Source organism: Leptonychotes weddellii, chromosome 9, assembly GCF_054177405.1.
Source record: "Leptonychotes weddellii isolate Sample4059 chromosome 9, ASM5417740v2, whole genome shotgun sequence".
Taxonomy (NCBI): Eukaryota; Metazoa; Chordata; class Mammalia; order Carnivora; family Phocidae; genus Leptonychotes; species Leptonychotes weddellii.
In genome coordinates this window covers 19,056,385-19,082,562 of record NC_138377.1, presented here as the reverse complement: position 1 = coordinate 19,082,562, position 26,178 = coordinate 19,056,385, and the positions used below count along the sequence as shown (strand labels likewise).

Sequence of the window (26,178 nt, the reverse complement as noted above, 5' to 3'; positions counted from 1 at the left end):
GTCTTTCATCCACTTTGAGTTTATCTTTGTGAATGGTGTTAGAGAATGGTCGAGTTTCATTCTTCTGCATGTGGCTGTCCAATTTTCCCAGCACCATTTATTGAAGAGACTGTCTTTTTTCCATTGCATGTTTTTTCCTGCTTTGTCAAAGATTATTTGACCATAGAGTTGAGGGTCCATATCTGGGTTCTCTATATGTCTGTTTTTGTGGACCTCTGGCCCTTCAAAGGCTCCTTGGAAAGCTGGATTCCATGCCCTATTGAAAGGCTTCTCATCTGAGTCAGACTAGAAGAAGATGCCCTGATATGAATCTGACAAATATCCCTAAACCTTAACCTGTTCCAGCTGTTACTTTGTTAGTTTTTGAAGTACACTGATGCTACAAACACAAAATTTGTGGCTGTTTTCTTTATTTTTTTTTAAAGATTTTACTTATTCATTTGAGACACAGAGATACAGAGAGAGAGAGAGCATGAGCAGGGAGAGAGGCAGAGGGAGAGGGAGAAGCAGGCTCTCCACTGAGCAGGGAGCCTGATGTGGGGCTCGATCCCAAGACCCTGGGATCATGACCTGAGCCGAAGGCAGACGCTTAACCATCTGAGCCACCCAGGCACCCCAGTGGCTGTTTTCTTTAGACAGAGGCCTGAAACAGGAATAATTTTTAAATGTTTTATACAAGTAAGCAGCGATGTTCGTGAATTAGAAGATTGACATACAGATTGAACAAGTCCTGATTTTTCTCTCTTAATCAAGAATAATTGGCAAATGCATTCATAGCTCCTAAAAATTAGTATTTTCTCATATGATGTTATCATTCAAGATTAAAAGACCTATAAACTCCTCTTCCCATTAAATTACTCAATATAATGCAAAACAGTCCATCCTTTTAACCTGTCACTCCATCCTCATATGTACCTCATACTTTTAATGAAAGTTGCTAACCAGTGCACATGAGAAAAAAGACTTAAGTGTGGAGAAGAATTCTTTTTTTCAAACAAGTGGTTATACCTACTTACAAAAAAGACTTGAGAGCTTGGACACACTCCAAGAGCCTCTGAATATTTTTCTTCAACAGAAATTCCAGCCCAGACGTTCAGTAACCCAGGTTTGTTTTCAAAGAGGGAATAAAGAAACAAATTTCATAAAGACAGGCCAAAATTTGAAAGCAATTAATGGTGACAGGTCCAAGGCTTTTACTTCATTTTATTAACACGACACTCTTTCCAGATTTTATTGTTAAATATTGGAGAAGAGGAGGGAAAAGGAGTCTAGCGATTGAAGAGAAAATTCAGTGGAAAGGGGCATATAAAAGCCATGTTGAGAGTAGAGGAAGAGTAATTAAAGACTCAGCAGACTGCCAGGGACACTGGAAAGTTAGCGAATAGCAACAGGTGACAAACAGGAGCCTAAAGCAGGTCTTCTCATGGATTTCAAACTTTGGGAAGGATATTACAGACCAAGATCAGCTGACATTATAGGTGGAGAAGTTGCTTTAAGTGAATTTACACCAACAAACCTGGAGAGATTATATCCCTAGGTGCTAAAGTGCTTTAGTCATAAATCTCTGAGGGCATTGTCTAGAATTTCTGGGGAATCTTGGAAAATAAGCATTGAACCAGAGAAATAGGATAACTTTGTTCTGGTTTTCTAAAAAAGGGGAAAAGATAACTTCTTATTTGCTGGGTCACTTAACTGCTCTGAACCTCTAGTTCTTCTGTAAATTGCTGACTATTTACTAGCCCTATTATCCACCAGAATTGTTTTCAGAATTAAATAAAATAAGATATGCAAGTTAATCAAAAATTCTAAATCAATATAAAAATATTACCAATTATTGAAATATCTTCCTTCTTTGTATGTTCATTGCACTTTACACATGCCTGTTACACAGTTTGACATGTTGCATGATGGAAAAGTTTATGTCCAGTTTCCTAACTGGAATGTGAGATAATCAAGAAAAGAGACTGTGACTTATTTTTTTATATGAACTCACAACCCAAAACACTGATTAGCATTTAATGGGGGCTTAGTAAGTTTTTGTCGAATGAGGCAATATTAAAAAATAATCTCAGTATGTTGTGCTTTAAGTCAAAATGCACAGGATGTTATTTGAGATAAATAGGTTTAGGTCTAAAAAATACTTGCAGAGTTACAGGGGTAACTGTAAAAGTCAACTGGTGAAGTTTGAGCCCAGAATTCACAGTAAAAACCTCTGGGAGCTGTAGTCAACTATAAAAAGAGCCGAGAGACAGATGAAATTTCCAATAATATTAATATTAATTTTGTTAACAGTACACTGTATCCAAATCAAGAGAAATGTTAATCTCATGCATTCAGTACAAGTTGAATCACATTTTAAAAGGGAATTGACAAACTAGAATAAATTCAGGTGACTGCAATTTAAGAGGGTATATATTATGGAGTTGAAAGAGCCCAAGTAGGGCCCAAGGGAAGAGAAAAATAAAAGATAGACTTGAGCTGTCTTCAGATATTTAAATGTTATCCAGTGTTGCCTCTGTAGGTGAAACTTAGGCCCCCCAAAATTGTAATTCCAAACCGGGTTGTCACATGTCAAATTTAGATGCAATATAAGAAGGAATGTACTAATGATAACAGCTCTTCAACAATGGAATGACTCTTCTATGAGGTGGAGGGACTGTCAAGGATTCAGCCTGTGGCTGAACGCCTATGCTTTAGATATTTTTTGTACTCTTATCCATGCTCAGCATAGTGGTGAGCACACAATCCATAGTCCCCAAATATTTCTCGCAGATTGATGCCAAGGAAAATAATCATATTTAACTATGAGTATGTGCCTACTCTGCCCAGTAGAGTTTAGAACTAGTCCTGTTATTTAGAGTAGTGATCTCCAGATCTAATTCATTGTGTATTCCTATCAGTAAAATTTTTGAACACGTACTCCTAATATACACATTCATTTCTAAATTTCATGCTATACAACTGTAGTAATCAGCACATCTTATACATGTTTATAAGACACATATAATATAAAGGTGAAGGTGTGAGATAAAGAAAAAGAAATGTTAATGTGTTTTTTTTTTTCTTTTCTATATGAAATAGCTCCATTCAGCCAACCCATTTTGCAGAGCACTGGTGGACAATTAAGGAGCTTAATTTACCTCTGTCTCAAATACTTGGATATTTTGGACCCTTCCTGGTGCTAATTATCTACAAATTAATTTGAAAGTTTTCCATTCCCCTTTTCTCATGTAGACAAAACTAGTTAGGTGGGGTTCTTTTGCTTTTGTTTTTTGAAGAAGGTTAAGTGATTTTTCTGGAATTTCTGTATATGTTTTTTGTAAGCCTTAAAAATAATAATTTTAAAAGTCAGTTTCCTGTTTTTGATCCATGGTTTTGATCCAGTTTTTCTATTTTGTGTCTCAAAAACAGGTGTTTTCCCTTATAAATATAATACATTTTTCAAAATTATAACTGCGTGGTGTTCTGTTGAAATGAGAAATTCAAATTAATTGCATCAGCAGAAACTGAATTGCTAATTCTTCCTCCTTCTGTTAAACTTTAATTGAATCCCAAAGTCCCAACATAAACCCAGCAGCCTTGTGTGAATTTTTAGATGCTCTCTGCTTCACCAATATCTTCTCCCTTTCCTGGAAGATTTGAACTATCTTGAATGAATTGTTATGCAATATAATGCTACACATTCCCATGATTCTTCTTTATTCTTGAAAACTTTCTTCTATGACCTAGTGAGTGACTATAATTTGTTTATTGTGAAATTTGTGAAATCACGTTCCTCTGTCATGAACCATCAGAGGAATTGCCAAGAGACAAGCAGGTTTCATCTGAGGAGTTTACTTCCAGTTACTTAAGGGGCCCAGAAAACTTCCACATTCAGACTTGGTTTTTGTTGGAAAGAAGTGTTGTCCTCGGGCACCTGGGTGGCTCAGTTGGTTAAGCAACTGCCTTTGTCTCAGGGCATGATCCTGGAGTCCCGGGATGGAGTCCCACATCGGGCTCCCTGCTCGGCAGGGAGTCTGCTTCTCCCTCTGACCCTCCTTCCTCTCATGCTCTCTGTCTCTCATTCTCTCTCTCACAAATAAATAAAAAATCTTAAAAAAAAAAAAAAAGAAGTGTTGTCTTCATAATTGGGAAAACCCAGGTGTTAAGCAATGGTACCACTAAGAATCCAGTCTCTTGCCTAAGGTTTCTTGGGATTCCTGTAGCAATAGTGCAGGGAAAGTCTTTTGTACTAGTCCCTCCTTGGGCCTCCAGGGGCTCCTGTTTTCTCAAATCCTAAAGAAATAGACCCTATGGACTGAGGTGGGTGGGGTGGTAGGATAGAAAGAAAAAGAGAAAAGTTTCTTCTTGTCTAGTTTCCACTCACCAAAAGTATTTTTCCCAGAGGTAATACAAGACAAAACACTGGTTTACCAAGTCTCTCCCTGCTCTGCTTTCTGGGTGACCTGATAGCAAATTAGTAAGTTACTGAACATCAGTGTCTTCCATTGTAAAGAAGATAAAATATTATGATTATGGTGCTACTATTACTATCCATTTGGTAATTCTGTCTCCTGCACTTAATCTCATTTAATCTGAGGCAGGTTTTATTGTTCCCATTTTACAGATGAGGAAACTGAGGTTTAGTGAGATTCATGAATGCAGTCAAGATCATATCGCTAGAAAGGAGTGGCCTTGGGCCTTGAATGAAAACTGCTTCCTGAGCTCCATGCTCTGCACCTCTACTGGGAATAAGAGTAATACCATCTTTTTGGGTAAATGCCCACTAGTGCGATTGCTGGATTGTAGTATAGTTTTATTTTTAACTTTTTGAGGAACCTGCATACTGTTTTCCCCAGTGGCTACACCAGTTTGCATTCCCACCGACAGGGCACAAGAGTTCCTTTTTCTCCACATCATTACCAACCCCTGTTTCTTGTGTTGTTGATTTTAGCCATTCTGACAGGTATGAAGTGATATCTCATTGTAGTTTTGATTTGCATTTCCCTGATGGTAAGTAATGATGAGCATCTTTTCATGTGTCTGTTGGCCATCTGTATGTCTTGTTTGGAGAAATGTCTGTTCATGTCTTCTGCCCATTTTTAAATTGGATTATTTGCTATATTATATACCTGAAACTAATATAAAACTGTTATCTAACTGGAATTGAATTTAAAACTTAAAAATAAAAAGCAAAACTGGAGGGGATTATGCTAAGTGAAATAAGTCAATCATAGAAAGACAATTATTATATGGTTTCATTCATATGTGGAACATAAGGAATAGAGCAGACGACCACAGGGGAAGGGAAGGAAAACCGAATGGGAAGAAATCAGAGAGGGAGACAAACCATGAGAGACTCTGGACTCCGGGAAACAAACAGGATTACAGAAAGGAGGGGCATGGGGGGATGGGGTGACCAGGTGATGGGTATTAAGGAGGGCACATGTTGGCATGAGCACTGGGTGTTATACGCAACTAATGAATCATTGAACACTACAACAAAAACTTATGATGTTGGCCAACTGAACATAATGAAAAATAAAAAAAAATATTTATCAGGGGACTAAATAAATAATTTAAAACCATCAAAAAAAAAAAGCAGTACCATCTCACAGTTATACCTTACAAATCACTTTGATCTTTATTATCCCCACCAGAATAATTCCATAGGTAAATAGGACAAATATTAACATCTGCTCCTCCCTATCCCTCTATAACTCTTTAGCCCCCATTTAAAAAAAAATAAGGAAACCAAAGCTCAGAAAATGCAAAGGATTTTTCTAAGGTCACATAGATAGTAAATGGAGTTGAAACTGAATGAGCTTTAGTCCTGTGACTGCTACACCACACTTCTTTGTCACCTAGAGGTAAGGAGATCCAGCTCTGCCTCTCACTAGCACTTCCTAAAATGGTCATCTAAACCCTGCAGTTTTTGCATATGCAAAATAGATGGGGATAACAACAATAATAATCAGTACATTAATTATCTCACAGTGTTATTACAAAGATCGAATGAAATAATATACATAGGTTTTTATGGAATGAGTAGATTATATCCAAACCAAGATAATTTTATTATTAGGACTATCCCAGGTTAGAAACTAGATTGTCCAGCTTCTGCCAAATTGCAAGACAGGGCAAGCGTTTACAACTACCCATCTCCTCACCTCCTAATTCCCAGGTAGCACACACTCTGCTGCTGCTTTTGTTCTGCCTCTCAGAAAGGAATTTTGCCTGAAAAGACATCAAAGGTATGTAAGCAGCAGGAGATCTTCCATATTTGCCTACATTTTATGATGAGGCTGCTTCTCTCCCCTGTCCCTTGAGGTGGTATGTACTTACTTGGGAAGCCATCCACAGCTTGTTCTCCCCTGTATGGGACATGGAAGTAGTTTTGTTGTACTTTATTTTTTTTTTAAGATTTTATTTATTTATTTGACAGAGAGAGACAAAGCAAGAGAAGGAACGCAAGCAGGGGTAGTGGGAGAGGGAGAAGAAGGCTTCCCACTGAGAGGGAGCCCGATGCGGGGCTCAATGCGGGGCTCGATGTGGGGCTGGATCCCAGGACCCTGGGATTATGACCTGAGCAGAAGGCAGAAACCTAACGACTGAGCCACCCAAGTGCCCCACTTTTGTTGTACTTTAGAGGGAAATCTTGAAAGCTGGATGGCCGGTCCTTACACCACTACGAACTGTCCCAGTGCCCATTTGATATAGTTGATAACAAAGATCAATGAAGTAGTTTGAAAGGAAGAAGTAGAATCTTTGCACTGATCCAGGATATTGGGGAGAAGAAAGTACTGCTTTCTTTCTGCAATTTGTGAAACAAAAAGGTAGACTGTTTCTATTCTTTTAAGAAATTGTTCAAAAAAAATTGTGTGTGTGTGTTGTGATGTGGAAGATATAAAGTGTTGGAGAGAGCAGGTTTTTCGTTTCATTGCTAGATTTATTTATTCAATATTTTTTGGGTACTGACACTGTGCTAGGTCATGGAAATGGAATGCTGAATAAGACAGATAGCTTGTCCATATTCTCATGGAATTTGCATTCCAGATGGACGGCCAACATTGATCAAACAATTACAAGTTCAGTGGGTATTACAAAGGAGAAAAACAGACTTCCATTGTAACTTTATTTGGGAGCACTCTGCAATGTCTTGAAGTTCTTACTTATAAAGATCGAGTGGAAGCTACTGCCACATACTAGAGAATTCCAAATGACTTCCAAAAATGAAAGACTTGAACTTCTTAAATAATAACTATTCTAAAAAGAAACTAGAATGGCTAATCTTGGCTCTCAGTCTCTCTAAAGCCAGTGTAAAGGAAACAAGAGATACACAACATTATCTTGACCTCGCTGACCACCAGATAGCCCAAGAAACAGTGCAGGCAACATGGTAGAAAGAAGGATCAAAGAATGTATTTTATAAGGATAATGAATTCTGCTGACTTCTCCTCTTCTGGGTTATAATAATTTCGGCCTTTTTTGTAATCATACCCTGTTGGAAAGCCACATGGCTTGGACTGATTTTTGCCTACTACAGATTTTGGTTTCCAAAACTACATCTCCATGACTGAGGAAATGGGCAGTCTCAGGTTGGCTGGCTCCATCAAGAACACTTAAAACTTGATTGCACAATTGTATGACCAACTGGGCTCTTAGCATCAACTAGAATTTTCTCATTGGCATCTAATTTTGAAAGATATCATATTGCTTGGGGAAGAAAAGGGGGATACTTATGATTTTTATGGACTTACAGAGTTTTAGAACTGGAAGAGGAACGTGGAGACCATCTACTTTAAACTTCTACCCAATGTAAGACTCTCCTGAGCTTGATTCATATTTATCCATTGAATACACATGAGAAAGGGAACTTACTATTTCATTTTTGAAGAAGTCTGTTATTCCTTCCTACACTGGAAAAAAATCTACCACCTTTGGTCTTAGTTGTGTCTACTAGAGCCCCATAAAATAAATCAGAAAGAATCTCACTTCTATTTAATGATTTTCCTCTCTCCCATAAGTCTTTTCTAGGCTAAACAGTTTTTTTTCTCCATTCTAAACATACGTGACCCTCCAAACTGCTACCATTTTGGATGATGGAGATTGAGGAGATGGGAGAGGAGTGAAATGTTTGTGTCTCTTATGGAACATACCTACTGTTTCTCTCAGTTTTGTAACATCAACAGGTCTGATCAGCATACAACCTGTGCCCTTCTTCACACTGATATTTACACTGCACGGATCCACTTTAATTGTAAAGATAAAGGCAGAATTTCTCCATTAATATTGCCAGATGTGGTGACTTTCCTCTTCATTCTCTTTGGTTCTAAAAAATGCCCAATAAATATAATACTGGCTCTAAAATTATGCTCTGGGTTTGCCATGTTGTTGAGTCACGAGAATATTTTATTTTTTAATTTCTATTTTGCTCTGAATTTTAGTAAGTTTGGCAAAAGGAATATAAAAACAGCAGTCCCCAACTTATAGGGTTGTTTTCCAAAATTCAGTTGTTTGGAATGTACTTTACGTGTATGTTAAATTTTCTGGCTAGCCTACCAAAGACCTTTTAACCCCTCAGATGCCTGACCTTGTAATACCATACCAGAAACCAGCTGCAAACCAGAGATCAGACTCAGGTTTTTGGTTTAACATGTGCTTTAAGCACTGCACCATCAGAAATACTTTCGTAGCCAACACTATGTTTCACAATGTTTTTCTGGATTAATATGTCCAAGTGACTACTGGGAATACCAGGAATGTTTTCATGCTTCCCCTCTCCTATCCAGTTGAGTTCAGGATTCCCTGCGCCAGCCAGCCGAACACAAAACCCTGGGGCTCCTAGCAACCTGAGCCTGGTGGTGGCTAGAAAGGTGACCCGCAGTGACAGATGCTCCAGACCTTCTGGAAAAAGATCATACCATTCAGGTATACTTCTCAGTCTTAATCTGTTCTACCTGGGCTCCCATGCTTTTCATCCATGTCAGCCTGATACAGTCTCTTACTCATTCTCAATCTCTCTCTCTATTTTTCTCTTTTCTTGGGCATGAGGATGAAATCTCTTAGTTTTGCTTCCCTTGCCCCTGAAATACTCTCCAAGGTGTTAGCAGTTTTCTAAGGATTTTTCCTCGGTGGTAGCAAAATGAATTAAGTGAATGAATGCATGAATATTGCTAGTCACAAAGGGAAAACAGGAATTTAAAAAAAAAAAAAAAATCTCTCTTACAGCATTCTCTGTCCCTCAATCTCTCTCCCCCTTCTCGGTCTCACCTGTACCTGGAAGGGAGAGGCAGAATCACCTTGACCCCTCTGGTGGGTCAGGTAAAATACAGGAAAAGCGAGGACAGAGCTTTCTAGACCTTAAAGGTGAAAAAGTGACATCTGCTGGCATTTGACCTTCGCTAAGAAAGTAGAACAGAGCTTTTGTGGGAGTTGGGAAAGAGGAGCTGGGGCCTAATCTTGTTGGTCTTCCTTTTGCCCTGCCTCTCTTTTCACAAAGGAGCAGGTGTTCCTAAGCTTTTCCAAGACCCCACTACCAGCTTATCCTCTTCCTCTCCGTTGGAGACCTGCTTGAGTATTACAGGAGCACAGTGGCTAATCCGAAAGTCCAAAATTCAAACAGCTCGGATCCTTGACAGTTTTCTGGTAACTCATGGCAGAAGAACTTGGCCCAAACTGATTCGAGATTATTCAGTCTTATTGATAACATTTATTACAAAAATATCAATTACCAGTGTGACTGTGTTTAAGGTACAGCCCCAGATCCTGTTTGGCTGTAATAAAACATGTGTATATTCCCTTTCTAAAAGCTGACAATTTCTGAGTTCTAAAATACATCTGGCCCCAAAAGTTTCTGAGTAAGGGATTATGGCCCCTTATGTCCTATTTTCCTGCACCTTCCTCCCTCCAGCAAAGTGTAGAAGTTAAGAGTATAGACTCTGGTGCCCCAGGATGGATTCGAATCCTGTCTCCAATAGTTGTGTGTGAACTTGCTTAATTTGCTTAACCTCTTTGTGCCTGTTTCCTCATTTAAATAGGGATAATAATAGTGCCTACCTCAGTGTTGTTGTGAAGATTAAAATGAGCTGATCTGGGTAAAGTGTTTAGAATAATTCCTGGCACACAGTAAGCACCTTACATTTACTATTACCATCATCCTTTGTCTTTCACCACTACCTACGGTTTCTGCACATAAAATTCCTATCCTAGTCTGCCTCCTCATAGTTAACCTTCTATCAGTTTCCTTCCATTCTCCATCATAAAGCAAAAACCTTACTTTCTCTTCAGGGATCATACTTTCTAGTTCCTACTTAGTCTTTGACCTGCTAACAACTCATTAGTTTTCCCATTATTTACTCTCCTAGAGATCCCTAACGACTCAACCACCTATTTAAAAGGTTGTGGTTCAGTTTTTATTCTGCTTGGTATTTGTGTAACATGTGATATTTCTATAACCAATAGACTCTCCAAGCTTGTCACTGTTCTAACTCTCCTGAGACTTGCTCATTAAAGGTTGACCTTCCTGAGGATTCATTCTTTGTCCTCTTTGAACACTACCAGGCTCCTTAAACAATCTCATGCTGTGTTTGCCTTTCTGTGTCTGGCTTATTTTAGTCAGCATAACGTCCTCAAGATTCTGCATGACTCCACTTATGTGAGATATCTAAAACTGTCAAATGTATAGAATCAGAGGGTGGAATGGTGATTGCCAAGGGCTGGCAGGAAGGGAAATGGGGAATTCTAATCAATGGGCATAATGTTTTAGTTAAGCAAGGTGAATAAGCTCTAGAGATCTGCTGCACATTGTTTACCTATAGTCAACAATACTGTGTTGTACACTTAACGTGTCATAGACTTAAAAATTTAGAGTGTAGATCTCTGATGTTCTTACCACAACAAACTAATATATAAAAAATAAAAATAGGGGTGACTGGGTGGCTCAGTCGATGAAGCATCTGACTCTTGATTTCAACTCAGGTCATGATCTCAGGGTCCTGAGATTGAGCCCCGCGTCACCCTCCACCCTCAGCGAGGAGTCTGCTTGAGGATTCTGTTCCTCTCTCTCTACCCCTCCCCCTCCTCGCTTGCTCTCTCTGTCTCTAAAAATAAATAAATAAATCTTTAAAATAAAAATAAGTAAGTAAAAATAAAATAACTCTTAATACTTAAAAGAAGGAATAAAAACTAGCATTTCTATAATGGACAACTAGATGGGTAAGTTTTTCTTAGCATTTTCTATAAGAAAAAGCAGCTTTTGGAAAACAAGTGCCTAATATTCATATTTAAAAATGAAAATAGACAGCATATTATGGTTTTTGTGCAAGATATTTATGTTCTCTTGAACAATATTAGAACAAATTATTGTGCAGTTCAGTAACATAATGAGCACATAGTGGAGTTAATCTCTTAAAGTCAATTCTGGCACAATCATAATAAAGTAATATAGACAATTAGTTATTTATCTTGCCACTTTATTAAATTGCTTGTTCATTTCACATTGTTCTTTTAATGTTCTTCAGTGAATCATATAAGCATTCTATAAAATTTCAGTCTTATCATAAAATGTATCTATACTGATTGACTTACTTAGGCTCTGTTTACAGTTAATCATATCATCAATGAATCATATTTAAAAGACATTTTAAAATGTTCTGTGCTAAACTAATCTTTCCTAACAGAGTCATAAGAAAGTGTTTTAAGTACTAAAATGTAAATGAAGTTGAATTTTGTGATATAAATTCTTTTTGGTGGATAAACCAAAAAGAAAAATGAAAACGAAAATCTCATCCAATTTAACATGTCAGCTATCACCTGGATAATAATGACTGCAGACTTTATCATTAACACTGAACTCTTCCTTATGCTTCAGACTATGTTTCCTATTGCTTCATAGATGTGTCCACTTGGATGACCTATGGGAATCTCAAACTCAACTTATCTCACCCAAACTCATTATCTTCTCACTGACATCCTGCCCTCAGTCTCCACTCCCAACCCCCAAAGAATCCCACAACATTTTACTTCCTCTCTCCCTTTTTTTTTGAAGAGTTATTTATGTATTTTGGAGAGAGTGAGAGTGAGAGAGCACCCACAGAGAGAGAATCTCAAGCAGACTCCCCTCCCCACTGAGCATGGAGCCATACGTGGGGTGGGGCTCAATCTCAGGACCTGATCTCATGACCCATGAGATCTTGACCTGAGCCAAGATCACCAGTTGGAGGCTTAATTGACTGAGCCACCCAGGCGCCCCTTAATTCCTCATTCTTAATCTCAGTTTTAAGGACATTACACTTCGAGTACTAGCTTAAGCTAGTTCTGAAACTGAGTCATCACCTTTCTTTCCTTTCCACATTCAATTAGTCACTAAATCCCATAAATTCTTTGTCACTATCATCACCAGAATCTACCTACTGCTTTAATCAGGGCTTCCATCAACTACCATGCAAACCAGTGGCTTGACACTTTGGACCATGACCCATGGTAAAAAATATACTTTACATTGTATCCCAGGATACAGACATATTTATGTATGTATGCGTTCCATTTTATTTTATTTCATTTTTCAAAAAGGATAGTCATGATACAATATATTGATTTTATGATCTGCCAATGGCCTACAACCTACAGTTTAAAAAGCACTAACCTAGAATAATGGCACCTTACCTCCCCACCCCCTCCTGAGTCTGTAACAGTGGCTCCCACGTCACACTTCCTGTGTGTGTATCAGAATCTCCAAGAGCAGAACTTGCAGTCTGAAGAAGAAAATGGCCCCCCACAGGTGGTTCTAATATCTCCCATATGTTCTACTCAGCTATCAAAACGATAATGAATATTTATTAAGCATCTGTTTATTAAGCTGTATACAGAAAGCAGATAGCAGTGGCCCCAATAAGCATGCTTTACTTATTTGCCTTTTATATTCACATTTACTTGGAGTCCTCACGGGTCTGAACACTCCCAGCATTTCACACTTCCATGGCTTTGCACATACTATTCTCCTTGCTTGGAATGCCCTTCACACTCCCTTTCAGCAGGCAAATATCTACCTTTCATCATGTATGTAAAAAATCTATTGCTTACCAAAATCAACTCAGTAAAAGCCCAGTTTATGTGCCTCTCCAGCTACTCTGTTTCCTGGTGAGAGTGGTCCCAGCATCGGGTCCTGCCATTCCTTCCAGTTCACCCGTAAAGCTTGGGTGCAACGGCCTCATTTTGCTCTGATTTGTTCTGACTCAGAGGTCCTGGAAGTCAGGGTCAAGGTTTATTGAAGAACAAGGAGAAAGATAAAACTAAGCAATGTAGCTTATAGGTTTTACAACCACATGGCTTTCTGATTAAGAGTTTCCATCCTAGTAAACTTGGGGTTTCCTCCTCATCCCTCTCCAACACAAGGGAGGTACTAGGATGATCCCCACTTTAAGGAAGAGGTGCTGGGGCACAGAAAGATTGAGTAATTTGTGCAAGGCACGTAAACCAGAGCCCATAGTTTAAAAATATCCCTAGAGATGAAAATGTTACTTGTCTCTGCTTTCGTAATTTTTTTTTTAAGATTTTTTGTTTATTTATTTGAGAGAGAGAATGAGATAGAGAGCATGAGAAGGGGGAGGGTCAGAGGGAGAAGCAGACTCCCCGCTGAGCAGGGAGCCCGATGTGGCACTCGATCCTGGGACTCCAGGATCATGACCTGAGCCGAAGGCAGTCGCTTAACCGACTGAGCCACCCAGGCCCCCCTCCGCTTTTGTATTAAGGGAAATAAAGACTAAGACTTTTCCACTTGTCCACTTGTCCCGTCTTCTAAAGAAGTGGTCTCCAAATCCTTTTTTGTGCATGTTCCCAATCAGCACTCTAAAATATTATGTGTGTATGTGTCTTACAGATATGTGCTATTGTATTAATATACCATGTAAATTGCAAAACACAAAAACAGAAAGTCAGAGTATGAATTTTTTAAATTACAAGTCAAGGTTCTAATATTTTTTCCATACCACAAAGTATTGCCTTAGACACTGCACTTCTTTTATTTATTTATTTTTAAGATTTTATTTATTTATTTAGCAGAGAGAGAGGGAACACAAGCAGGGGGAGTGGGAGAGGGAGAGGGAGAAGCAGGCTTCCCGCCGAGCAGAGAGCCTGATGTGGGGCTCAATCCCAGGACCGGGACCATGACCTGAGCCAAAGGCAGACGCTTAACAATTGAGCCACCCACCCAGGCTCCCTGACACTGCACTTTAGAGACCACCTGTAACGTATCATACTTAATAAAAAACATGTTTTCCTTCATATACGGAAATAATATAGATCTGAAGTCAATACTTGTTCAGAGTTGCTTGTCAAGGTGTAGTGTTGGTCTGTATGTCACATTTCCTAGGGCACCGTGAAAGACAAGCATTTGCAGCTTGAGATGGCAAAGTGGATTATAACATGCCACAGATTATGACCTAATGTGCCCTTGGAACTGCTGGGCTACAGAACTTTTTGGGTATAGGGTCAGTTAGGAGTGATAGGAGGAGGGCTGGATTAATAGCTGACAAGAGCTCTAAGTCATTTGACCTCTGCCTAAAATAGCCATGGGACTTGGGTAAAACACTTAATGACAAGTCCTTTAATGACATTGTGTTTGCATGTAGTAAACCCATTGGTGTCATAATAACCCTGTGAAATATGTAGGGAACCTTCATTTGATAAAAGAGCAAAGGCTTAAAGAGGGTAAGTAACCTGCCCGTGTTGTATGAGGTATAACAACTGGCCTTCACCGTGGCATTTTTGGCTCACATACAGCCTTGCCTAATCTTTTCCTAAAAATGAAATACCGATATTCTTATATCAAAACTCTAACCCCCAATGTGATGGTATTTGGAGGAGAGGCCCTTGTGAGATAATTAGGTTTAGATGAGGTCATAAAGGTAGGGCCCCCATAGTGGGATTAGTGCCCTTATAAGAAGAGATAGAGAGACCAGAGTATTCCCTCTTTCTCCACTGTGTGAGGATAAAGTGAGAAGACTACAATCTGCAAGATAGGAGAAGAGTCCTCACCAGGAACCAAATCTGCCAACACCCTGAACTTGGACTTCCCAGCCTCCAGAACTGTGAGAAATAAGTATCTGCATAAGCCACTCTGTCTATGGTATTTTGTTGTGGCAGCCTGAGCAGACAAAGGCAATCATCATGTCCCCTTAGGCTCCTCCTGACTGTGACATTCTCAAAGTTTCCTTGTTTTTGATGACTCTGATGGTTTTAAGAGTACTGGTCAGGTATTTTGTATATTGTCCCTCAATTGGGACTTCTCTGATGTTTTTCTCATGATTAGACTAGGGTTTAGGGTGTTTGGAAGACCACAGAGGTAAATGCCTTTCTTATCAAATCATATCAAGGGTACATACTATCAACATGATTTATCAATGTTGATATTAACCTTGATCATCTGGCTAAGGTAAGGTTTTTCAGATTTCTCCATTGTAAAGTTACTATTTTTCTCCCTTCAATACTGTAGTTTTTGAAGGGAAGTCACTATTTGCAGGCCACACTTAAGGAGTGAGGAGTTATGGCACTTTACATTTTTATCTGTAAACCAGTAGGGCTGGATTAATTGATTTCTAAATCAATGGTTTATTTTTCCTTATAATCAGTGATTAAATATGAAGTCTATAGTCACAGAATACGGTGAGAGCAGGATCACTTAGGTTCAAACTTGTAATTTCAACATCCTTAGCTCTCTGACCTGAGGGACTACAAAAAACCATTGTGAAGGTAGGGCAATGTAATGGTCTACTTCATTGCAAGTTGACCCTAATAATATTGATCAGACTTGGACAGATCACTTAATCCTGGTGTTCAGACTCACTCTGAAAACTGCAGGGGCGTCTGCTCTTCATACTGATGCAGAGAATTGGATGCAACTCACTGTTTTTAGTAATTGGCACTCAATAATTATGTTGATTGCCGAATAGTTGAATCTGACAAACATAAGAAACTCTTAGTACCATTTTCTATAACTAAAGGGTGGAACTTACTAGAAATTTTACCTTGAACAGAAACTCTATGTAGTTTATGCTTTTTATCCCAGTATATGATGCATGCATTAAAACTAAATGAATATGTAAAATAAGGTAAAACAATTGAATGTTGAATGGAAATTAAAGTCTTTAATCTTTGTCATATATGAATTATTCTTAAAAGGTGAAGAATAGCTGTTTCATATCAACTTCCTATTTCCTGCATCAGCTTTAATGGTATTTGCATTAAGAGATTCTTAGAAACTCAAATTATTCTAGAATAATGGGCATTTTTCCCTTTAAATAATCAGCACACTAATTAGTTTTGTAAGAGGATTTCCTTTTTTAATGACAATAAAATTACATCTGTCCATGATATACAGCAGTGTACCCATGCAATATGAGATTGTATTTTCCCATAAATAGTCCTCAGAGGAAACATAATTTTATTGTTTACAAATGAATTAAAATCAAGTTTATGCCCCATTAAACCTGATTACATGGTCAAAATACCCACATTTTTAAAGAGTTCTATGATGTTAATTTAGAAGAGTGATTATAATTAATAGCTTCCAGGGTGCCTGGGTGGCTCAGTTGGTTAAGCAACTGCCTTCGGCTCAGGTCATGATCCTGGAGTCCCAGGATCGAGTCCCACATCGGGCTCCCTGCTTGGCGGGGAGCCTGCTTCTCCCTCTGACCCTCCCCCATCTCATGCTCTCTCTCTCTGTCTCATTCTCTCTCTCAAATAAATAAATAAAATCTTTAAAAAATAATAATAATAATAATTAATAGCTTCCATATTCTCAGATTTTAAAATGATGTCAACATAATCATATGTCCTTATAATTTATGGGAAAGAGAAAAAAGGATCTTGTCTTGGATATGGGAAGATTTTTTTAAATGATGAAGTTTCTGAGTTGCAAGTGTTTTCCAATAGCATCATTTGGCTTGTAAGTCACACTTATTCATATACTGGCTATACCTTACATATTAATTATAGGTTCTTTATTATGGAATATTTCAAATGCATAAAGATACGCAGTGTCCTATAACAAATACCCACCTCCAAGGAACACCATTAACAATTGCGGTTAAAAATTAAAATGTTAGGGTGGCTCAGTTGGTTAAGCATCCAACTCGTGATCTCAGCTCAAGTCTTGATCTCAGAGTTATGAGTTCAAGCCCTGCATTGGGCTCCATGCTGGGCATGGAGCCTACTTAAAAAAAAAAAAGAAAAAAGAAATGGAAATGTTACACTTGAGTTCCTCTTGGTTCCATTTCCATTCCTTCCTTCCTTCTCTAGGTCTCTCTTTGTTGCAGTTGATGTGCATTATCTTTGTTTTGTAGTTTCATCATATATGTCATATCCATAGATACCATAGATAATTTTTTAAAAAGATTTTATTTTTTTATTTGAGAGAGAGAGAGAGCAGAAGGAGGGGCAGAGGGAGAGGGAGAAAGAATCCCAAGCAGACTCTGCACTGAGTGCAGAGCCAATATGGGGCTTGATCTCCCAACCCTGAAATAATGACCTGTGCCAAAATCAAGAGTCAGATGCTTAACCATAGTTACCCAGGCGCCCCCTGCTTTTATAATTTAAGATTTTATTTACATGGTATAATACTTTGTGTATCATTCTGCAGCTTATTTTCTTGACTATACGTGAGTTTGAGAGAAATTAATGTTGATGCATATAGTCTAGTTTATTATAATTCCTGCATAGTACTTTATCATGTAACTATACCAGAATTTATCCATTTCCCTATTGATGGACTTAAAAGTGGCTCCTGACTCTGGTAAAGAATGCTGAAGTGAACATCCTTGTACATTCTTGTATGTGTCACTTTGTTCTGTTTCTTTGGGCTATATACCTAGAAAAGAGGATTTGTTGGGTTGTAAGTTATAGTTAGCTTCAATTTTAGCAAACATCACCAAATTACTTTTTAGAATGATTGTAGCAGAATCATTCCTAAGTGTCCGAAAATTCCTATTTTTATATATCCTAATCATATCCTCAGATATTAAACATTTACCAATCTGATAAATAGTATTACTCTCATTTTCCTGATGACTAACAAGGTTGAGCATTTTCCATGTTTATTCATCATTTTAACTTCTGTGAATTGTTTGTTTATTGCCTTATCTTTTTATTGTTTCAAGAAGTTCTTTATATATCCTGGTCCTAGTCCATCACTTGCCTTTTAACTTAAATATATGTATTGACTAGGAAATTATATCCTGGTTATTTAACTTTAATTATGCAATCTTTTATTAGAGAGCTAATTTAAATTATAGTATAGCTGAATATATCTCTAATTTCCTTTCTATCAAATCTAATAATTTCCTCCATTGAGGTCTTAAATGTCTTTCATTTATTTTTAACTATCTTGTACTTTTGTTTTTACTTTTTTATGAGACTTTTAAAAAATTATATTTTTAAATTATTTTTGTGGGTATATAAGAGTGCTAGTAATGACTGTTTATTAATCTTGTTGGCACCAATTTTGCTGAACTTCGCTCTTCCCTACAGAAAGATATATAAATACAGTAATTCTGCTTCTCTTTTCCAGTATTAATTACTAAATTTTTGTCTTAGTCTTAGTGCGTTGATTAGGATCTCCAGTCCAGTGCCGAATAGCAGCACTTTCTCTTCCTGACCTTAAAGACAGTGCTACTAAAGTTTCCCTATTAAGTATAAAATTTGCTATACTTTTTGGTAGACCCCTGTTATAAGGTGTATCAGTCAGGATTTGGGGTTAGAAGTCACAGAAGCTCACCTTGACTAACTTCATCTGAAGTTGGACCCATCCATTTCCAAGGACACTGCCAAGGACACACCATTACAGCCGTTGCTGCCTCTTGACACTGAGTGCTGGTTCCATCATGGTCACTGCCACGGCTACCAGAACAAAACTTCCCAACTGTTCTTACATCTTGTGGTCACTCTCTCAAAATTCAAAGGCCCAAATGAGAGCATCCAGTTAGCTAACGGTAGGAACTAAACATGACTGGGTTCGGCTTTTTCTTCTTGTAGTACTCAGGCCTACTTTTAGTGTCAAGATGAGTCAAGTGAGTCAAGACACCTCCTTTCTTTCTCTTTCTCTTGTTCTCTTTCCTTCTCTTTCTTCCTTTCTCCTTCCCTCCCTCCCTTCCATTCCTTCTTCCTTTTTTTCTGCAATGATTTGTACAAGTAGGAGATTATCAGTTTCTTGAAAGTTTTGTAAATTGTAAATCCATTCAGGCTGGTGCCTTTTGGGGGGATGGGGATAGATGGATAGATAAAATTTAATCCTTATTTGTCTATTCAGTTTTTCTATTTTTATTTTTGTTTTTTTTTTCCTAGAGACTTAACAATTTCATTGAATTTTTAAAATTTATAAAGATAAAGTTACTTTTTTATTTTTATAAATTTATATAGTATTTAAAGTTGTAACCTCTTCTTCATTCCTAATATAATTATGTGTTATGCGTTCTCCTTCTCCTGCTCAATCTTGCTAGATATTTGTCTGTTTCATTAGATTTTTTCAAAGAACTAGCTTTTATATTACTTTATCAAGTTAAAAAATTGTGGTACAATATTTATGGACTAAAAGGAATAGTAATTAGAATTTTTAGTCATAAGTAGAAAGTTCTAGGAAGAAATTAATTTCTTTGTTTCAATGACACTGAAAAGTCCCCAGAAAATATGATTTAAGTTTTTTTTCCTATGTAGTTCTTGTGAGGAAAATCTTAACAGATGTACATGATGTAGAGACATTTGGGCATTTTTTTTTTGGATGAACGTATGTTTATATAGGATTTATTAAATAATCACCATTGCTACAAAGATAAACATACGTACCTTGTCCTCTAGGAGTTTTCAAGCCAATGAAAATTTATAGCCACTCTTTATTGTCTGCTATACTCTGTTATGAGTTAAGGCCTTTATTAACCAAATTCTCATGACACTGGGCACTGGTTTTTTGGGAGAGTAAGTGACTGGCCTGGACCTCACAGCTTAATCTTTATACAAGACCACACATATGGCCCAAAGACTGATATTTACTCTGCCCTTTTAGAGACCGAGAAAACATTGTTTAGTGGTCTGGCATCATCTATATTTACTTGGCTTGATTTGGGATAGAGTATAATCCTAGTTCTTGATGAAAGGATTTTCATGTATTAACATTTTGAGTCATGATATTGGTGGGATTATTTCCACTCATAGAGTGATTTGTGGAAAAAATATGTACTAATCCTTAATTTAGGATTAAAATGGATATATCCATGAGAAATGGGTCTATAAAATTCATCTTAATTTGAGAAATGAAATAAACATTTCTAAAATATCCTGTTGGCTCAGTTATTTCAGCCCCAAAGCCAATTGGAGATCTGTTCTGTATCAAGGTTTTTCAGCCCCTTTGTGAGAAAGAGCTGTTTTTCATTTGCTTGCAGCCTTGAAGAGGAATCAAAACAACATCAGGGATGGTCCTCAGAGCCCTTAGAAGGTCTGCCTTTATACAATTATTTGTCTCCCCGGGAGGAAATCAGATGAGCTGAGTTTAAGGGTTAGACCAGAGAAAGTAGCTGGGTATCAGCAGCCAATCCATGACTTGAGAGGTCCGCTGGCTGGTTTGCCAGAAGCCAAATAATAAATATCTTTCTGTTGGGTGTCAGAGTCTAGGAGGTGGGGATTTTGTGTCTGGGGGTATAAAAGAACAAATGAGATAAGGTATATTAAAAGCCAGGTAGGAGTCCCTGAAAAATAGTCTTTAATAGATTCCTTCTCCACTTTCCTCCTTCTCCTCTTCCTCTCATCCTTAGCACTCCCTGGACTTGTCTGTGCAAGCTCTAAAGGTTTGATTGAACAATGGCACTCTACAGTTAATGCTACTGGACTCTTTAACATGTTCTGATTGCCCCAGTTTCATTGGATGGAAGCATTTTGGTTGGCAATCAAAATAAGGCTAACAAACTTTGTCATAGAATTCCCACACCAAGTAGGACACATAAAATGACTTGGAGACCTGGTCATAGTTTCTGCAGCAATTAGTCATGGTGTGTTAGTGGAACACAATCTCAAAAAGTTATTTCCTAAATGCCTTCCAAAGAACTGGTTCTTCATACAGATAGTTTTGGCCAACTGTAATGACGGGGAGAAACTAAAGTGTCAGGAAGAACAGAATTTATGCTTTAAGTTTAACTTTGTTTCGGATCAAATGTTCCTTAAAAATAAACCTTCACCTGATCCTAATTTTCATTTCAGTTTCCTAGACTGGTGATTTGAGTATTGGAGATAGAGTTCTTAAAATCTGTTTATGTGGTATGAATACAGAAATGGTCTGGTTCTGAGTATTAGGATCATGATCTGTGTTTTGATATAAACTCAAAACCTCTCTAAGTCACGTGTTATTTTTTGAAGCACAGAAATTGGACTTTGCAAACAACATAAATCCCTTTGTTTGAGAAACTTTAAATAAGCATTGAGTTTTCTTGCCATAAAGTTCTGCACTGCATCTAAAAAGCTTCTTTAAAAAATAGCTCTGAAAACCTGAGGCTGGCAAAGAAGTTGGATAGTTGAATGGGAAAATGATAGAGAATTCTGTTTTGAGGTAAAGGAGAACAAAAAAGAGGGGGGAAAGTAATTATTGTCAATTTAAAATTTTATATTAAATTTCTAGTGTACAGTTTTCAAGACTGGCAAAATTTCAGTTTTTTTTATCCCACCACAGTTATACTGTTAGACTTGTACTAGAAACCCAGCGTGAATGTCACCTCCTTATATTTTAATAACAAAAGAGATGGGAACATCAAGGGAATAAGGATTAAGCATAGGCTCTCATAATTGGTGGAATGTCAAGGGCACTTAGGGATTACAAAGGTAAACTAAGAAGGGAAATGAATGTGGGCAGTGCCTCGCTTTTACCCACATTACAAGTGTCAGCCAAATCTAATGTTCTGCTAATATTCTGTGGTTTTATAGGATGGTAAGTTTGGATGGTGGAGGAATAGGACTGGACATCAGGGTAATGGCTGCTTGAACCCTGGTAGAGTTCTAACTAATCCAAGGGCAGCTTGAGGGCATCAGGAGTACATAAGGAGGGAAGGGAGTGTACAAAGGGACACCTGTCCCACTTTGTAGTTTAAGCTAAAAGCCCTGCCTGACTCACTGTTATTTCTCAAAAGGTAGCCCAGGACAGCTTGGATCCACATTACTGTGGGCCTGTTAATAATCTAAGTTTCCAGATGTCACTTCAAATCAGTGGAATCAAAACACTGGGAATGGGGCCTCAGAATGTGAGTTTCAAACAAAGAGCCTAGGTAGTTCTTAAGCACATTCATGTTTGATCTGTGCACCAAAGTGTAAGTCAAGAGTAAGAAAGGAACTTATAAACACCATGTGTAAAATGTTGTGTTCAGGCTTCCACAGCCCTTAGGTCCAAGATCCCCTCTGCAGTTGCCTTCAGAGTAATTGAGAAAATTTCAAATGTAGATTTTTGGAGAAGCTCTCATATAGAAGTAGAAGAAGAGAGAAATTGCAAAATGCCAAATAAGGAGATAAATGCCACTTATTGGAAAAGAATGGCTAGAGCCAGTTTCATGTCTCTCTGTTTCCGTCTTTAAACCTTATAGTCTGTCCATAATGAGCTGACTGCTTTTCTCCAAATGGGCCATGCTTTCCTTTGTTTCCATGCCTTTGCATTGGTTGTTCCTCTGGCTAGAATGTCCAACTCTGAGGGCAGATTTCTATTTGTCATTTATATCTTAGTTCAATGTCATTTCCTCTGGGAAGCCTGAGCACCCCAAATTTCATGTTCTACAGTTTTCTATAATAGTATTTAATACACTCTGCTGAATTACTTGTCCTTCCCATTGGCCTGTATATTCTTCAGGATCATCTCTTAAATTTAACATAGAGCTTATTTCATGAATTTATTTAACTTAACATAGAGCTTATTCATGAAAGCTGCTCAATAAATGTCCTTTAAATTAGTAAATGACAAATGTCTTGATGTCCCAAAACATATTCCCTTAGCCAGCCTGAATATTTTCATTACCTAAGATTCCATTTGGGATAACTGAGAATTTTGGTTTAATTAATGAAATTTGTCAGTTATCTAGTAGTGTGAATTAACTCCACCTTTGGTTTTCCAAAGATGGGAGAGGAACTACACATAGAGAATGGGGAAAAGGGGACATGGTAATTTTGACACAGAGTTTTTAGGGTTAAGTTGGTTCTGGGTATAGCCTTGCAATGAATAAGGCCTGAGGATGAAGGGGTTGTAGGGAAAGCCACAGAGAGGTGAGAAAGGATGTATGTTGGGGGTGGGGGAGTAAGCTGCCTATTTCAAAATTTTACCTAGAAACAACCCTGCACTCAGAATGGAGAGAGAAAACCCTCCTCCTGTGATGGCCATAGCCTCCTCATAGTTCAACACAAAGCTCAAGCTGGTCCTAGTTCCACTCTATGAATAGGTGAAATAGGCTTTGGGGGCCTTGGCCTCAGAATTTGACCACCCTATGGAAAGATGCATTCAAAATCCCAGAAAACAGATTTACAAACAAACTTTTGGAATCTAACCAACTCAGAAACTGAATAAGGCCTAGATTACATTTCTCTTGCAAATCAACTTAGCAATAAAAGCATGTTATATTTGTGAAGACAAAGGTCAGGACTCGAGAGACACAACAAGAGACATTTTATGGGATGGAAACTAGATGCAGTCTGAGGAGCAGGAAAAATTTTAAAAAAAAGTATACTCTCTAAACAAATAGTAACAAAATGACAATATTTTCCTTTTTTAAAAGATTTTATTTATTTGAGAAAAAGAGAACATGAGCGGGGTGAGGGGCCGAGGGAGAGGGGGAAGCAGGCTCCCCACTCAACCTCAGGACCCTGGGATCATGACCTGAGCCAAAGTCAGACATTTAACCAACTAAGCCACCCAGGCACCCCATGACCATAGTTTCTGAACACGAAAGCAGACACATGATTTTATGTCATATAACATGAGTTGATAAATTCCAGAGAGCCAATGGTAAGATCAATATATAAAGAGGGTGATCCAAACTGTGCCAAAATATAAGCAAGACTGAACAGACCCCCTAAAAATACGGATGGTTTAGTACATGCCAATCTCAATTCTAAAACCCATTAACAAATATTTATTAAGTCTGTGTGTTTGTGTTACACTAAGGCACATAAGAGGAGTTTAATAAATATTATTGAATGAATGAGTGAATGAATGAGCATTCGCTTTGTGTCAGGTGCTGTACTGATACTGAGGAATAGTACTAAGTGGACTAATACCTAATACCTAAATGGTATTTGTTTGCATGGACATTACAGTCTAGTGGAATGACATAGAATTAAAGTATCATGTGCAGAAAAGGGAGTACCCGTTTCTATTGGAGCACATAGAAGTGGGTTTAATTTAGAGGGCCAGATAAAATATCTCTATGGAAGAATGGAAAGGAGAGAAGGCAGGGGACGGGGTTGCAATGTAGAGCTGTATAGGTAGTGCACTGCACAACCCTAGGAGATGCCATTCATATACAAGTTGGCCATGGAGGGAAGACTAGGATGGAACAGTATATGCAGTGGCCTAGAATATAGGAGAAGTATAGTAAATGTAATCAAGGAACTGTAGAGAGGCAAGGGAAAAGTCAAGTAGGATGAGGCTGGAAGAAGTTGACAGTGGCCTATTCCAAAAAGGTTAAGGATTCGGGACTTTGTTCTAAGAGAAAGGGAAACCACTTATAGTTTTGAAATTTATGTTTAGAAAAGAAAACCAGCACCCCTGGTTGAAGGGTGAAGAGTGTTTTGGGGAGCGGCAAGAGTGAACTCTGAGCAGAGGGCCGCAGTAGGGTAAGCCACAGTTGATGGAAGAGACAGTCCAGCATATGGGTTATGTTCAAAAGATGGGCCAGTTGGTTGGGTTTGGGGATTAAAAAAAGAGTCAAGTGTGTGAGTGGGTATGAAATTAAAATAAAAGAAAACCCTAAGTGTACAAAAAATATTTCTTTGTTTAAACTAATTTAAATTATATACATCCCCCAGTGCTTATCACAAGTGTATTCCTTAATCCCTATCACTGATTTTACCCATCCCTCCACCCACCTCCCCTATGGTAACCATCAGTTTGTTCTCTATAATGATGTATGGGATTGTTGAATCACTATATTGTACACCTGAAACTAATATAACACCGTATGTTAACTACACTGCAATTAAAATTTTAAAAAAAGAAAATTACAGTTTTCAATGGAAAAAAAACCAGTTTTTTTAATTGAACTCTGAGCCACTCTTCTGCTCCTCTGTGAATTCCCTTTCCATGAGTTTATAACTAGAGAATGAATGGAGGGATCCAGAACCTACCCAAAGCAAAACACTCTGAGAGGCTTATACCACTAACTACCTGTTGTCCAAGCCATGGCAAATGGGCCACAGAGTTCCTTTACTGAAACTGGGAGCCCCAGTGCTTAGGATGGAGCCTCCTAAATATTCCAAGCAGCCATTCTTTCCCAGGTCTTGGCCCCTACTCAAGACACTAACAGATGGGGAGGTGGAGATTCTACTCTAGTAACCAAGACCTTTCAACCTTTCTTTTGCATGAGAAATTCCTCTTCTCCCTCCCTGAACCCAAAGGCACCTACTCTGTACCTTTGTCCTTTGGGGCACTGGATCTCTGTAAGTAGATTTTTAGGGTTTCATAACTGGAGTCCATGAACTTGTATGGGAAAATTTAACATCTTTATTTTCAGATTTCTAACCATAATTCAGCATTTCCCTCAATTATGAATGTAGACAGCAAATGACAGCAAGTCAATTCTTGATGACAGAGTTGTAAATACTCCTATATTTTGCCAAGTTTCTGGCTTGAACAACTCATGGGGATATTACTGAAATGAAGAAAACTGGAGAAAAAGCAAGTTTGAAACTGGGGTGGGTGGACGGAGATGATATCATGACTTTAGAACATACTGAGATATAGTTAAGTTCAGTTCACCTGTGAACTGAATCCGTTATATTGAAACACAGAAAACTTCTGTCATCTGTAGTCTAAAACTTTAAACTGAAGCTAGAATTCTGCTAAAAATATGCAGCATTAGCCATGAAAGTCTTAGGGCAATGATTATTTTTTTAAAAGCCATTTATGAAGTAAAAGTAAATCTGTTCTTTGAAGTGGAATTGATTGCCTAACAGAGCTCTTTTCTTCCTGTC

The 26,178-nt window shown here is 38.0% G+C and overlaps 1 protein-coding gene across 4 annotated transcripts in view; it reads left to right on the top strand.

Moving 5' to 3' along the window:
- The window catches only part of TSHR (thyroid stimulating hormone receptor), a 154,163-nt gene that overhangs the window by 24,677 nt on the left and 103,308 nt on the right, over window positions 1–26,178 (top strand). Inside the window, exon 2 of one of the 4 annotated variants that reach the window (XM_081830109.1) lies at window positions 8,772–8,910. The exons of the other annotated variants lie outside the window; for them this stretch is intronic. Coding sequence (XP_081686235.1) covers window positions 8,873–8,910 — 38 coding nt within the window. The 5' untranslated portion in view covers window positions 8,772–8,872. The remainder of the gene's footprint in view (window positions 1–8,771; window positions 8,911–26,178) is intronic. 4 annotated transcript variants of the gene reach the window in all.